General features: G+C 37.2%; 1 protein-coding gene across 2 annotated transcripts in view; it reads right to left on the bottom strand.

Moving 5' to 3' along the window:
* Positions 1-11,304, bottom strand: part of tasp1 (taspase, threonine aspartase, 1) — a 28,711-nt gene extending 17,407 nt beyond the window's left edge. The window contains exons 1-8 of one of the 2 annotated variants that reach the window (XM_042433774.1): positions 10,933-11,304; positions 10,123-10,324; positions 9,174-9,241; positions 7,436-7,504; positions 5,953-6,073; positions 4,290-4,374; positions 4,125-4,204; positions 3,933-4,039 (exon numbers count right to left, since the gene is read on the bottom strand). In XM_042433774.1, the coding sequence (XP_042289708.1) occupies positions 3,933-4,039; positions 4,125-4,204; positions 4,290-4,374; positions 5,953-6,073; positions 7,436-7,504; positions 9,174-9,241; positions 10,123-10,282 (690 nt within the window). In that variant the 5' untranslated portion in view covers positions 10,283-10,324; positions 10,933-11,304. The remainder of the gene's footprint in view (positions 1-3,932; positions 4,040-4,124; positions 4,205-4,289; positions 4,375-5,952; positions 6,074-7,435; positions 7,505-9,173; positions 9,242-10,122; positions 10,325-10,932) is intronic. The other variant, XM_042433776.1, reaches the window with a different exon arrangement.
* Between the last annotated feature and the right edge of the window lie 1,604 nt (positions 11,305-12,908).

The following is a 12,908-nucleotide window of genomic DNA, read 5'->3' as shown; positions in this document are numbered from 1 at the left end:
CCAGGCGTTCCCCCAACCAGCTTCATGAGGTCGTCACCTGGAATGGTTTTCAATTAACAGGTGTGCCTTGTCAAAAGTTAACCGATGGAATTTCTAGCCTTCTTAATTCATTTAAGACTATCAGTTGTGTTGTGCTGAGGTAGTGTTGGTATACAGCAAATAGCCCTATTCAACTACTGTAGCCATCCAAATTATGGCAAGAACTGCTCAACTAAGTAAAGAGAAACGACTGTCCATCATTACTTTAAGACATGATGGTCAGTCAATCCGGAAAATTTCAAGAACTTTCAAAACAAACAAGAAGAAGCAACAAGAAGAAAGAAGCAAGAAGGAACAAGAAGTTTCTTCAAGTGCAGTTGCAAAAACCATCAAATGCTATGATGAAACTGGCTCTCATGGGGACCACCCCAGGAAAGGAAGACCAAGAGGCTGCAGAGAATAAATTCATTAGAGTTACCAGCCTCAGAAATCGCCGATTAATGGCACCTCAGATTAGAGCCCACATCAATGCGTCCAAAAGTTCAAGAGGCAGACACATTTATGTTGGGAGGAGACTGCGTGAATCAGGCCTTCATGATCAAATTGCTGCAAAGAAACCACTACTGAAGAGAATTGCCTGGGCCAAGAAACACAAAGAATGGATATTAGACCAGTGGAAATCTGTGCTTTGGTCTGATGATTCCAAGTTTGAGATTTTTGGTTCCCACAGGCGTGTCTTTGTGAGATGCAGAGAGGGTGAACGGATGGTATCTGCATGTGTGGTTCCCACCATGAAGCATGCAGCAGGAGGTGTGATGGTGTGGGGGGGGGCTTTGCTGGTGACACTGCTGGCGATAATTCAGAACTCAGGGCACACTTAACCAGTATGACTACCACAACATTCTGCAGCAACACACCATCCAATCTGGTTTGCGCTTATGCAGACAATTTATTTTTCAACAGGACAATGACCTATGTAAGGGCTATTTGATCACGAAGGAGAGTGATGGAGTGCTGCGTCAGATGACATGGCCTCCACAATCACCTGACCTAAACCTAATTGAGATGGTTTGGGATGAGTTGGACTGCAGAGTGAAGGAAAGGCAGTCAACAAGTGCTCAGCATATGTGGGAATTCATTCAAGACTGTTGCAAAAGTTGAAAGGTTGAGAGAATGCCAAGAGTGTGCAAAACAGTCATCAAATCAAAAGGTGGCCACTTTAGACGAATCTAAAATATGAAACATATTTTGGTTTAACACTTTTTGGTTACTACATGATTCCATATGTGTTATTTTATAGTTCTGAAGTCTTCAGTATTGTTCTACAATGTAGAAAACAGTAAACCCTTGAATAAGTAGATGTGTCCAAAATTTGGACTGGTAATGTATATACACAAACTGACATTTTCAAGTGACAATTGTTATCAAGTGAGAATTTTAGTCAACTTAAAGGAGGAGAGATTATGGAGGAAGTTCTGTGCAAACTTCCACATTTTCAAGTAGAACCATCATCTTTGACAAAGGAGATTTACAAAATTAAGAACGTACTGCATGACAAATTTATGAATCATTCTTTTATGCCCTTCAAATTTCATCAAAAATGTATTGTGATTTCACTCAGCTGTTTTCCTTCCCTGATTGCAGTTTGCTTTGGATGTGACTTGTTTGTGAACCATCATGAGTCAGACTGCAAGATAAATAAAGTTTTACAGTGTGAATGTGCTAAATGGCATTTTGGAAGTGTATTCCAACCCTGCCCACTCTTACCAGAAACCAAAGTATTCACTGAACCCATGAAATGGCAGAGTAAAAAAAAGCCTGTCTCATCTTTCTTATGCACTCCTAAATCAGCCCCGTCTCCAGGCTTTTGAGGCCAAAAAGAACCAGAGCCAGCTATTTCGAAATGCTACAAAGAGCATCTTGTCATTCCTTATCAGGATCCTTAAATGAGGAAAAAAATCCACAGTAAATAGGGTAGACTTAAGGGCATTTTTGGAATTACATCAATATGCTTTTGATTGCACTGCAACTATACACCATCAAGAGACAGGTGCCTATATTGCTCTGAAAAAAGAATGGAAAGATTTTATTGCTTGGCAGAAAAACAGAGACATAGAAAGAACACTGCATAGGAAAATGAAAGCCTGCTGCATAAATGTTTTTTATTAAATAGTCTCTTATGGTCACCATTCTTGATACAAAAAGAGGTTATGATATAGTAATTAACTTTGTATGACAATGGCAGGAGCAAAATTTAAGATAAGGCTGATGCCAAATTACTGTAAAATACCCTAAAACTGTAGACATGACTTGCATGTGAGCAGTCGCAGTCTGAGTGTCCATTATGTCCAGGTCTGTGGTAGCTGGACTGCACCAAATGGTCACATATTCATCTTTTAATAGGTCTAGCAGGTTTGTGTAAACATGTAAGAGATAGATGACAACAGAGGGCAACTCAAACCTTTAACTCTCATTCGGACAATTAGCCATTTGACACTTAAATCAATCTTTTGATCATATGTCAACAAACAGTCCAACCTGGATGTTAGTCTTTCTTTTCATGGATATACAGTATCATTAATATTGAGGATTGATGTGACTGAACTAAATAAACAATAACACTGTAAAAAAAACAGGTCCAATGGAGCACATCGGGCTGTCGGCGTTTACACGTTTTAGTCCATTTAACACAATTAACATCCGAACCAAGATAAACTCTCCCACCCTCCTCTGTGCAGGCACCACTGCTGGTGAGCAGGGAGCAGAATTAATTTGCTCTCAGCTGCTTTCTACTCATCATCAAGCCGCTCTCTAGTGCTGCTGCTCAGGGCACTGAAACTTTGCCCTTACTCTCGTTAGTTTCTTAAATAATTCATTGAAACAGTCTTTGCAACCTGGTAATGCCATTTCCTTCAATGACCCTGGAAGAACCTGAGATCAAAACTGGCAGGATATAGTTAAGGAGAATTATTAATTTCTTCCTTGTATAAAGTAACATATTCTACTTGATATTTTTGGCCTTTTTCATTCAGTTTTCTTGTGTCCAGAAACTGAGTGCAAGCTACATATACTGCATTTTTTAAAAACTTTTAAGATTCTTGTTAGAATAAGAAGCACAACAATATTTAACAGAAGAGGAAGGAATAAATGCAATTTTCCTCACTAATAGAAGCCACAATAGACCAAGTGATGCAGCCACAGTCATGTTAAAACAAAACAAGAACCCACTCATAAAAAATAAAAAAGCTCCATAGCGCTACTAGAAACTCCAGAGGGTACCTATAATACTTTTGGTCTCTTCCAAGAACATTACCCCTTGTGTTTGTTTTATGGTGTTTGCTGCATTGTCTTCACTGTTGTCTGTTTGTTCTGTTTCTCTCTACACATAGTGGCAAGTGTATTCAGTGCTTTGCATTTAATAGGTCATTTGTCAACACCTGTTGCTGTGAGAAAACAATATAATCTTATCATTTGTGTTGGTGAGACCTAAATCCCTTTTGGTTTAATAATTCTGAGAAATTGTATTTGTGTTTTTGCAGTGGTACTGCTTAATTAAAGTGAAGTGGTTATTTTATTACTTTTAATAGAGCTCTTTGGATTTTTATTGTTTTTTCTACAATAGATTTCTGAAACTTGTCTTCAAGTTTTGATGTGGCCCAATAAATGAAAATTTCGGATCTCATTAGTGTGGCCAAAAAGTTTTGGTAGAGGGCCAGATTTTGCTCATAGGCCACTATTTGCCGACCCCTAGCGTAGAACATTTTGTTTTTGCGCAAATGATGCCCCTGGTTGGACAGTCAGGTCTAAACCTCTCATATTTGCTGCATGGAATACCGCCATAAAATCAGTAGGGACTGAGGGCCCATTTTAACTCAACTGGTGTAGTTGAGTAAAATTACACATAAAGCTATTGAAATAATTTATCTAACATTTACTGATATAATACTACTCACATTTTCACTTGATTGTCGTCTTTTCTTTGTCTGATTATGTCCTGTGTCCATTTTCTCTGCCAGCTCCATCTTTCTCTTGTTTCTCTTGTAGGCAGATAAACTGAACTCTGTGTGTGACACAATATTCTCATTCGACTGAATCCACACAAGTTGATGCACTTCTCCTTCAAATCTCCTCACTCAAATACTCACTGGTAGCCATTTTCTCCGAGGGGCATGGTGGTATACCATGGCTGACGGCCCAATCATGTGCTCCTCGCCCCACTAAAAAGCTGACAAATGGAAAAAAAACAAAACATTAACGAGTAGAGATATAGTCACATTAATAAGACATTAATTGATAACCATGATAATCACCAGGGGGGTATTCTGCCAGCTGATAGTTTCCCTTTCTGTGCTTCATTCAGTAGACGATTTGCAACTAAGACTGGGTTCTTAATACCTGAAGGAAAAGGCAGAATTATCACAGGGCTAGTAATTCACACTACTTGATTTCATTATGGTATAAGCAAATCATGGTTAGATTTTGAAAACACATAATTCTTTAGTCAAATCAATAAAAAAACAACTCCTCTTGGATAAATAGCCTGAACTGGAAAGGAGTTTTAACCAACTCCTTACTGTATAGTTAAGTGCCCAGTTGGACATACAAAAGCAGTTGCTGATGCACTCCAGACACTGTAATGGCTACCATCTTAAAGGTGCAGTGTGTAGGACTTTGTGGCATCTAGCAGTGAGGTTGCAGATTGCAATCAACTAAATAACTGTCCCCTCTCCCTGCCCTTCCAAGCATGTAGCTACCTATGGTGGCTGCAGAACTCACAAATAACATGAAAAGCCCTCTCTAGAACCAGTGTTTGGTTTGTCCGTTCTGGGCTACTGTAGAAACAAGGCTGCGCAACATGGCAGCCTCCATAGAAGAGGACCCGCTCCCTGTGTGGCTATAAAGGGCTCATTCTAAGGTAACGAAAACACAATGATTCTTATTTTCAGGTGATTATACACTAATGAAAACATACTTATGAATATTTGTTCTATTTCTGCCAAGTCCATTCAGCTAGATGCCACTAAATTCTACACACTGCACCTTTAAATCCAAAATAGTTCAAATACATAGCTGTAAGTAAATGTGCAATTTTTCTTCTTTCAGCTCTGGATAATATTTAAATGTTATCCTCACAATTTAAAGACAACTAATTTTGATCTTCACAAATTGAGGAAACCTATAAGTGATTTGTTATCCCTTGAAGTAATAGAAATGGAAGTGTCATCAAAAGACTGAATGGTCAGTCTTTCTCTGCAGGCCATGGTTCGCAGTACAGGTGAATATGGTTTGGATTTCTGTAATATCTCTGTTGATTTTCCATGCTTTCAGTATTATCTTTGTTTCTTTTCACAGGCAATATATTCACTAACTTAATTGTGCAGGATTGGATGTTTTCCTTTTTTGCTTTTGTTACACAAGCACACTTATGAATGCTACGTTGCTTTTTAAACATTCAGCCTTTTAAAAACAGCTTACTGAATTCTGCGACCTTTCGAAAAGCACAGGTTGGCAAGTATATATTTTATATCAAAGCCAAGAAAATTTCATTCATCATGTACAAATTATATGCCTAACTGTTACCTCATGCAGACATGGTAATAAAAACAATCTGCTGTTTTTTGGACTAAAAAGTGCCAGCTTTCACCCCTGGGCTGTTGTTTGGAATAAATCTTGAGTTCTTGAAAAAAAAAATTGCTTTTGTTGAAAGCCTTCAAGGAAAACTGTTTGTCAGATTGCTGATGTATACATATCAACAGCATTTCTTGGTTGTCCTCCAGTTAAAATGTGGGTGGTCCCCCATTGTAAGAATTTATGATGCCAATTCTCTCCAGTAATCTCTGAAAACTCTGAGATGGTAGAAACTAAATCAGCAAAAGAGGCTTGATGTGTTGCAATACTTCCAGGTGACTGAACTTTAGTTCCACAACAACATAGCAATATTACATAAATATCAACACACGTGTAGTAACTCACCACTAATGGCGCCTACAGCTCCATAATGCAACGACTTCCCATCCATGATGCTTGCATCACATTCAATTTGCCCTGACAAGTTAAGGTTGGAGCCCATGCCAGCGTTTGTAAAAGGAGAGTCCTGAGAACAATTAAAACAACAGAGTCTAGAATAAAAAAATATCAACCATGAGCCATACTGTCAATGTTAATAAGTTGAAAGAAGCTTTTGAATTCTTTTGTAGATAGTTAAACCAAGATAAAAAGGGAACCTCTTATTATGGTTCTAAGTCCTACTGTAACAGCAATATTTTCAGACAATGAAGCGTCCATATGTACTGCAGTTATATGTTTTATTATACAACTAATATGATGACCCTGCTGAGTATGCGTCACTGCTTAAATACCTGAAAACACTTCTTAATGCAGAAACAGCTTTATGAAAGAAAAAATAATATAATCATAGATTGAAAATCAAATACAGAATTAGGATCAAAGCAAGATAATTAAAAATATTTTACAACATTATGAACCAAAAACAAAAAGCTCTGTAAATCAGATTGATGTCAATCTGCCTGACTGCAGATCTTTATAATCTGTACACCGAAGATAATGATCTTGACACTGATTTGACAAAATGGCAGGGTAGCTTCTGCCACTCTGTGCTCTGATACTGATTTTATTATGTTGGTTCCTAATTGTTTTTTAAGTTTTCATTCTGTTTTTTGTGCTTAACGGCCTTCCTCATAAGGAAATTTGCTGATTTATTTGTGTATAAGCAGATTTACATTCAAAATAGCTTTGCTTTTGGCACATTTTCACTTCCAAACACAAATGGTATGCCCTTCTTTACATATTTTGTCAAAGCCAGTAAATGGTAAGTAATATTTTATGTGCGTTGAAGGTTTGTTGCTGACTTTTCTTTAATTTCTTATTCAATAGATAGGAGCTGTTAATAACCTCTTTTGTTTGTCATTTCTTGTCTTCTGCTTCATGCTTGAGCAAGTTTCTCTGTTGCTACCCAAATGAAGACTACCTGCATTAAAATCACAACAATACATTTGAAACTACACTTTCAAAAGGAGTTACAGTAAAAATACCTCTCTTGTCACAGGAAAAACTATACACAGAATAAGGTTATTTTATAATCAAAGCTTATGCCTGTGACACAGCACATCTCTGTACATTTTTGCAGCTGCGGAGTTCATCAAAATCATTCTTTCTTCCAACCTGGCCCTGAGGAAAATCATCCCTTACGTCATCCAACAGGATGTGCGTACATGCATCAGAGGTTGGAACAGAGTAAAGTCATTTTGGATAAACACACACACATGTCAAATTATGTTTCTTATCTGCACTGAAAGTTTTTTGGATGTTGTTTTTTTTATTTAACTCCAATCTGGACATACAAATAATTGTTGTATGCAATGTGTTAATAAATATTGACTTTATAATGGTTGAGTACTGAATTTACATTATCAAACCTGGATCATAATCAACCAACCTCAAGCTCAACCAGTGCTGCAGCCACTGCTTCCACTGCAAGAGCCCCAGCTTTGAGCCGGTCCACAGCCTGGAAAAGACAAACAGGGACACCTTGTAAAAAGAGCAACAGGTTTCCAGTAAAACCACCAAATACAGCCACCGCTCATTCCACTATTTGTACAATACCTCATTAAAGTCCATTATGATAAGATATGTACAGAAATAAATCATTTTATTTAGTTCATGTTTGGTTTCCTTTCTCCCTCTTAATAATGCTACAGTGCATTTACTGTGATATATGAACATTCAGGTACATTATCTCCTCTTTTCCAGTTATCTGCCTAGGTTTTTTTTTTGCACTTTACTGCCACTGACTGCATGTAAGCTCCCTCTGTGAGTAAGAAAATAGAGGCTGACAAAGGCTGGCTGTGAGTTCATGTGTGTGTAGACAAACGGCAGCAAGCTAATAGGTTGGAATAAGGTATGTGAATGACTGGGACACATGAACGCAACTGACCCCTTTTGAAATTGAACTATTTTGACCTTAATGCAAAGCACTACTTCCGGCAGAAAGTGAACACAGCTCATCATCTTTCTAACACCATCTCTATTGTAAAGCAAGAATGATGGCACCATGGACTTGTTTTTCAGCGGCAGCAAATTGAGAGAAGATCTATGAAGCAATGAATGAAACAAAATACAGAGAAATTCTTGAGAGGAACCTGTTTTTGAGTGCCAAAGAACTAAGACTTCCATTCCAACAACATAATGTGCTTAATACAGCCAAATGAAAACTGGAATGACTTCAAAACAAGAACACTGAAGTGCGTCAGTGGTACAGCCAAAGAAAAGATTGGAATACCACTGAAAAATGGAATGATTTAAAGACAGCTGCTCACAGATAGTTTCTATCCAACCTGACCAAACTTCAAATAAAACGTAAGAGAAAATTCCAATATTATGATTTTTCAAGCTGATGAATAAAAAAAGAGAAATAAAGCTTGCAAAAAGTTCTACATATGTACTATGTTGGGTGTTTCAATTGTAAATAACTGCAAAAAAGTGAATGTTAAGATAGAAATGTTTTTCCATCATAGAGTATTTTTCTAAAAAAAATGTGGAAAAACATTCCCCATTTTTTAAATCATTGCAAAGGAATTATATAGTATGGTTTTTTACAAGACAATTAATTATTCAGAACAAAGTTGTGTGCAATAATGTAGTAGAGGAGGTTTGTGCACATTTGGATATTTAGGATCTTGACTTACTACCTGATTTGTTGTTATACCCAACCAACGTTTACACAGTCAGAGCAGGCAAACTGTCAACTATTAGAATGACTATAATAGGTCAACTTCATTGTATTAATAAAAGTGTACTTATTCTGAAATTATCACATTAACATAATGTAAAGAAACAAACATTTATTGGTCATCAATGCAGCACATATACTGTATTTTGTATGCTGTAAGCTAAAATTGCATTTAGATATGATGGTGCAGCATCATTCTTTGACTATTTAAGGAAAACCCAGAGATGCTGTTTAATGGATGATAATGTGTTGATCTATTCTGTTGCTCTCTAATTAGAAAGTACTTAAGAGACTGAATCCTGTAAGGTCCCAAATAGCAACACTTTTACAAACATTTCATACTAAAACAGGCCAGTTGAGTACAAACATAGTAAGATTTCAAGTGTTCAGGCCTGTCTGCACACATACTGTAAAATCTATGGTAAAACCTATAAAGTAAACTTACTCGCTGGCAGGCTCTTTTGCACACATGCTTGTACTCCTTGGCCTTGGATTCAGAATGGTATCCTGCTCCTGAAAGCACATAATGTGAAAGCAAATGATAAGAAAGACTTGACCATCCATTAGATGATAACTGACTGCTTCAAAGCAGGAAAATATATAAGGAGATGTAGTTTTTCAGTGCATCATGGACACACCAATAACAGCAGTAGCAAGTAAAAACAAGAGTCACATTCTGAGCAACCTAAAAACAACAGAAAACTTTGTCACAATGCTGTAGCGCGAATTCACATCTTAATCAGCTGAGGAAGATGGGGAGTGATGTCCTCGCTGTATGGTCTGGGTCAAGGCCGAAACTAATGTTCTAATCTATTGTACAGCGCTGTTTCTCTTTCTCCATATGCATCTCAAATGGAGGGCACATCCATGAAAACACTGGGCACATGTGTGTCTGTCAACTGTCACTGAGTCTGTATCTGCAATCTACCTGTAATTTGTTTCTGGTTTAATGAGGCAGCAGCTCATTATGCAAAACATGCAGGTCAATGGTCAGTCTTATTAATGACGTGGCTACAGTATGTTCAATGACATTCACCATATCTGTATAAATAACTAATGTATTTGTGGGTATTACAGATTTCAGTAATAAACTTTAGAAGGGTTTGTAAACTCTTGCAGGAGGAGTTGACTTCTAAATGAATAAAAAAAGACATGGAAAACAACAGACAAAATATATACAAGTGTAGTGTACATGTCTCAATCAAAAGAGTGCAATAGACATCTTCATAACCCATTACAAGCTCAGTTAATATCACGTTCAATTTTAATGACCCTACAGCTCCCTATCCCCATTTTTTGGTGTTACAGAGTGTTGATTCATCATGGGTAGCATCTCACAATATTCCTCTTTTGACTTCTTAATTATGCAGGTAAATGATGGTGTGTACGCTTACCTGCATGCACCAGAACAAATCCACCGACACCTGGCTTCTGATTCTTGCTTGGTTCCTGTTTATTGGACCATGAATTGTCCAGGGGAGAGGATGGTTGCTGCTCTTCAGCAGAATTGATTAGACTTTCCATAACCCCTGCATAACTTGACAAGCCTATCATGGCCTATCACACAGAGGTGAGAAAGTCATTTTCAGGACACACCTGTGAAAGAAAAAAGAAATACAAATTCAGGGATGATACAAGACAAGGTGATTTACCATTTTTGATTGGACATGCAGATACAAAGAGTGTGGTGGCTCTCTGAACCAGCACTGACAATGACTTCTTTGGTTGAAGTAATGGATCATTCTCCATCTGTACAAAATATGAATCACTAATCTATTGGCGCTATTGCTCACCACTGTCAGTGATCTGTCAGCGGTGGATCATCATGTCAGTAACATCTACCTTGTGCCTAACGATATCTAAATATCTGCTATTAGCTGTGATCGATAAGACTTGAAGCCAAAGTTTGAAAGCTTGCACATAACATGAGGACATCATCACCCATCTGCGGTATCGTTTAGACGTTATTAACTCTCCTCACAATTTCTGTTGTTCATATATCCTTACGTCTGTCAGTTTAAAGTTTGCACTATTGAACACACGTTGATTACTTTATATTACGTGTCTAATTAACGAATTAAAGTGGAAAACAGACAACATATTACAGACAAAATAACTGGCAAAGCAAGCTTGGAGTACTGTGTTTTCGTTAGCTTGTTAGCTAACAGCTCGCTAACACAAAAACAAAACAAATCTCGACTTACAAATTTCACTCCTTCTCCCCTTTTAGCGACAAGACTGTATGCTAACCACGACGTTACCTGACATGTGTTTAATACACAAGGACAGTAGTTTCACTGATAAATGTAACTGAGACAAACTTTGCAGCCACAACACTCTCACTCCACTGCGCTACGAAGAGCTAGCTGAAGCGTCCAAAAGTACTTCCTGGTTCAGATACACGTTGCTAAGGAAGTGAGTTCAGCCCAAACATTGGCCCACGTGGCTGAAATGCACACTTCATTTGATGGCTTGAATGCTGTACAAAACTATTTACTGATACAATAAAGACTCAGATGTTGATGAAAGGAAAAAACAAAATAAAATAATGTTTTTATAGTGTTGTTAGTTTGTATCCTGCTGACACGTACAGTGCATGTAAGAAAATACACTCAAAATACAAATCGGCTACCGTAGGTAAAAACAAATTCTTATTCATTAGAGTTTGAAATCACCAAAAAGAAATCTGGATTTTTGTAGGCTTAGTTAATATTACGAACTAGAGCGGAAAATGCGTCTCTTGAATAGTTAGGTAGAGACAAATTTACAACAATTGATGTATTCCAAATACTGATGACTTTTTTAAAATTTCTTTTTGATTATTCAAGATGCAACCTCGAAGACATGGAGACCCTTTTTGACATACTTTCATAACGCCCAAATGACATAGCATGATATGCATTCTAACTATGCCCTTGACACAAAAAATAACCCCTGGCTTCATGGAAATAGCTACATCTTTAGTTTTATTTCTTTATTTCTAGATAATCAAGGGGGGTAGGGTTGTCTATTGTCATTGTTATTTATACTACATTGGTGTATATTTTTTAACAATGTGGAATATGTTTGCCCAACCCTGGGAACTTTTGTTGAAAATTTCAATAAAAAGATTTTAAAAAGAAAGATGCTCAGATGATCTGAGGTCTGCTGTATACTCATGTGCTCATTTGGTGAATTCAATAAAGAGAACGGGCTCTCCAGATTTCACAATCTTATCATTATTCAGGAGATTGTTGATCAAAGTTTCATGCTTTAATGTGAACTAAACTAATACATTATCAAAGGGTTTGTCTGCAATAGGCTATATTACAAAAACAATTGGTTGTGTGCTAAAAAAACAAAAACAAACAAAAAACAGATTCTGATGCGATAACACCAACAGCTGTGACTGTTGATGTTTTAAATCAAAAACTGTTCTTCTATCAGAGTATCCTTGAATCCTGCAGTCTGAGACTTGTACCATGTAACTGTGAAGTTCCTTATTTGAGTCCAGCTATGGATCTTTAATGCATGCCATCCTTCTCTTTCTTTCCCATGTTTTTTGTCCTTGTACATTGACAAACGGTCAAATAAAAACAAATGCCAAAAAGTGGTCTCCCACCAAACTCTATTGTAGCTATGTTTGAAATATATATATATGTATACAAATATACAAAAACAAAACAATTTCATTTGCACCAGTTTATGTTATTGTTACTTCTGACTTTATGACAATGGTGTTTTTTAGCTGTGTTTTGCTGCACAGTCCTGGATAAAATGCGAGTTGTGTGTCAGGTTAGACAACTGAGAACTTTTAATCAGAGGCCATCCATCCAGATATTTTTAGCGCTAGTTTTGGTCCCATAGCTGCAAATCTAAGTTCACAATAATCACTTTGCTTTCTCCAGGACAATAATGGGGAGGTAGGGAAAAGATGGGATGTGCTTTTCCCAAGATATGGCCATTCCAAAAAAAAATTGTGAGCCTGTCAGGCAGCTGATAATTAAACCCTGAAGAAAAACATTCAGTCCTTGCCTCACTGTGAAGAATGACTCAGTATTGCAATGGACAGAGACAAGGACATAGCCTGCATGACTACAATTTGCTCTTAAATTTCAGAGGTTTAATGCCAGTCATAATCATGCAGTTAGGGAACTTTTTACCTGAAGATGTTTCATCGTTACAGCCTGTTAAAGAGAAG

Source organism: Thunnus maccoyii, chromosome 14, assembly GCF_910596095.1.
Source record: "Thunnus maccoyii chromosome 14, fThuMac1.1, whole genome shotgun sequence".
NCBI lineage: Eukaryota > Metazoa > Chordata > Actinopteri > Scombriformes > Scombridae > Thunnus > Thunnus maccoyii.
The sequence above is the reverse complement of the archived record's forward strand: the minus strand, read 5'-3'. Positions and strand labels throughout refer to the sequence as shown.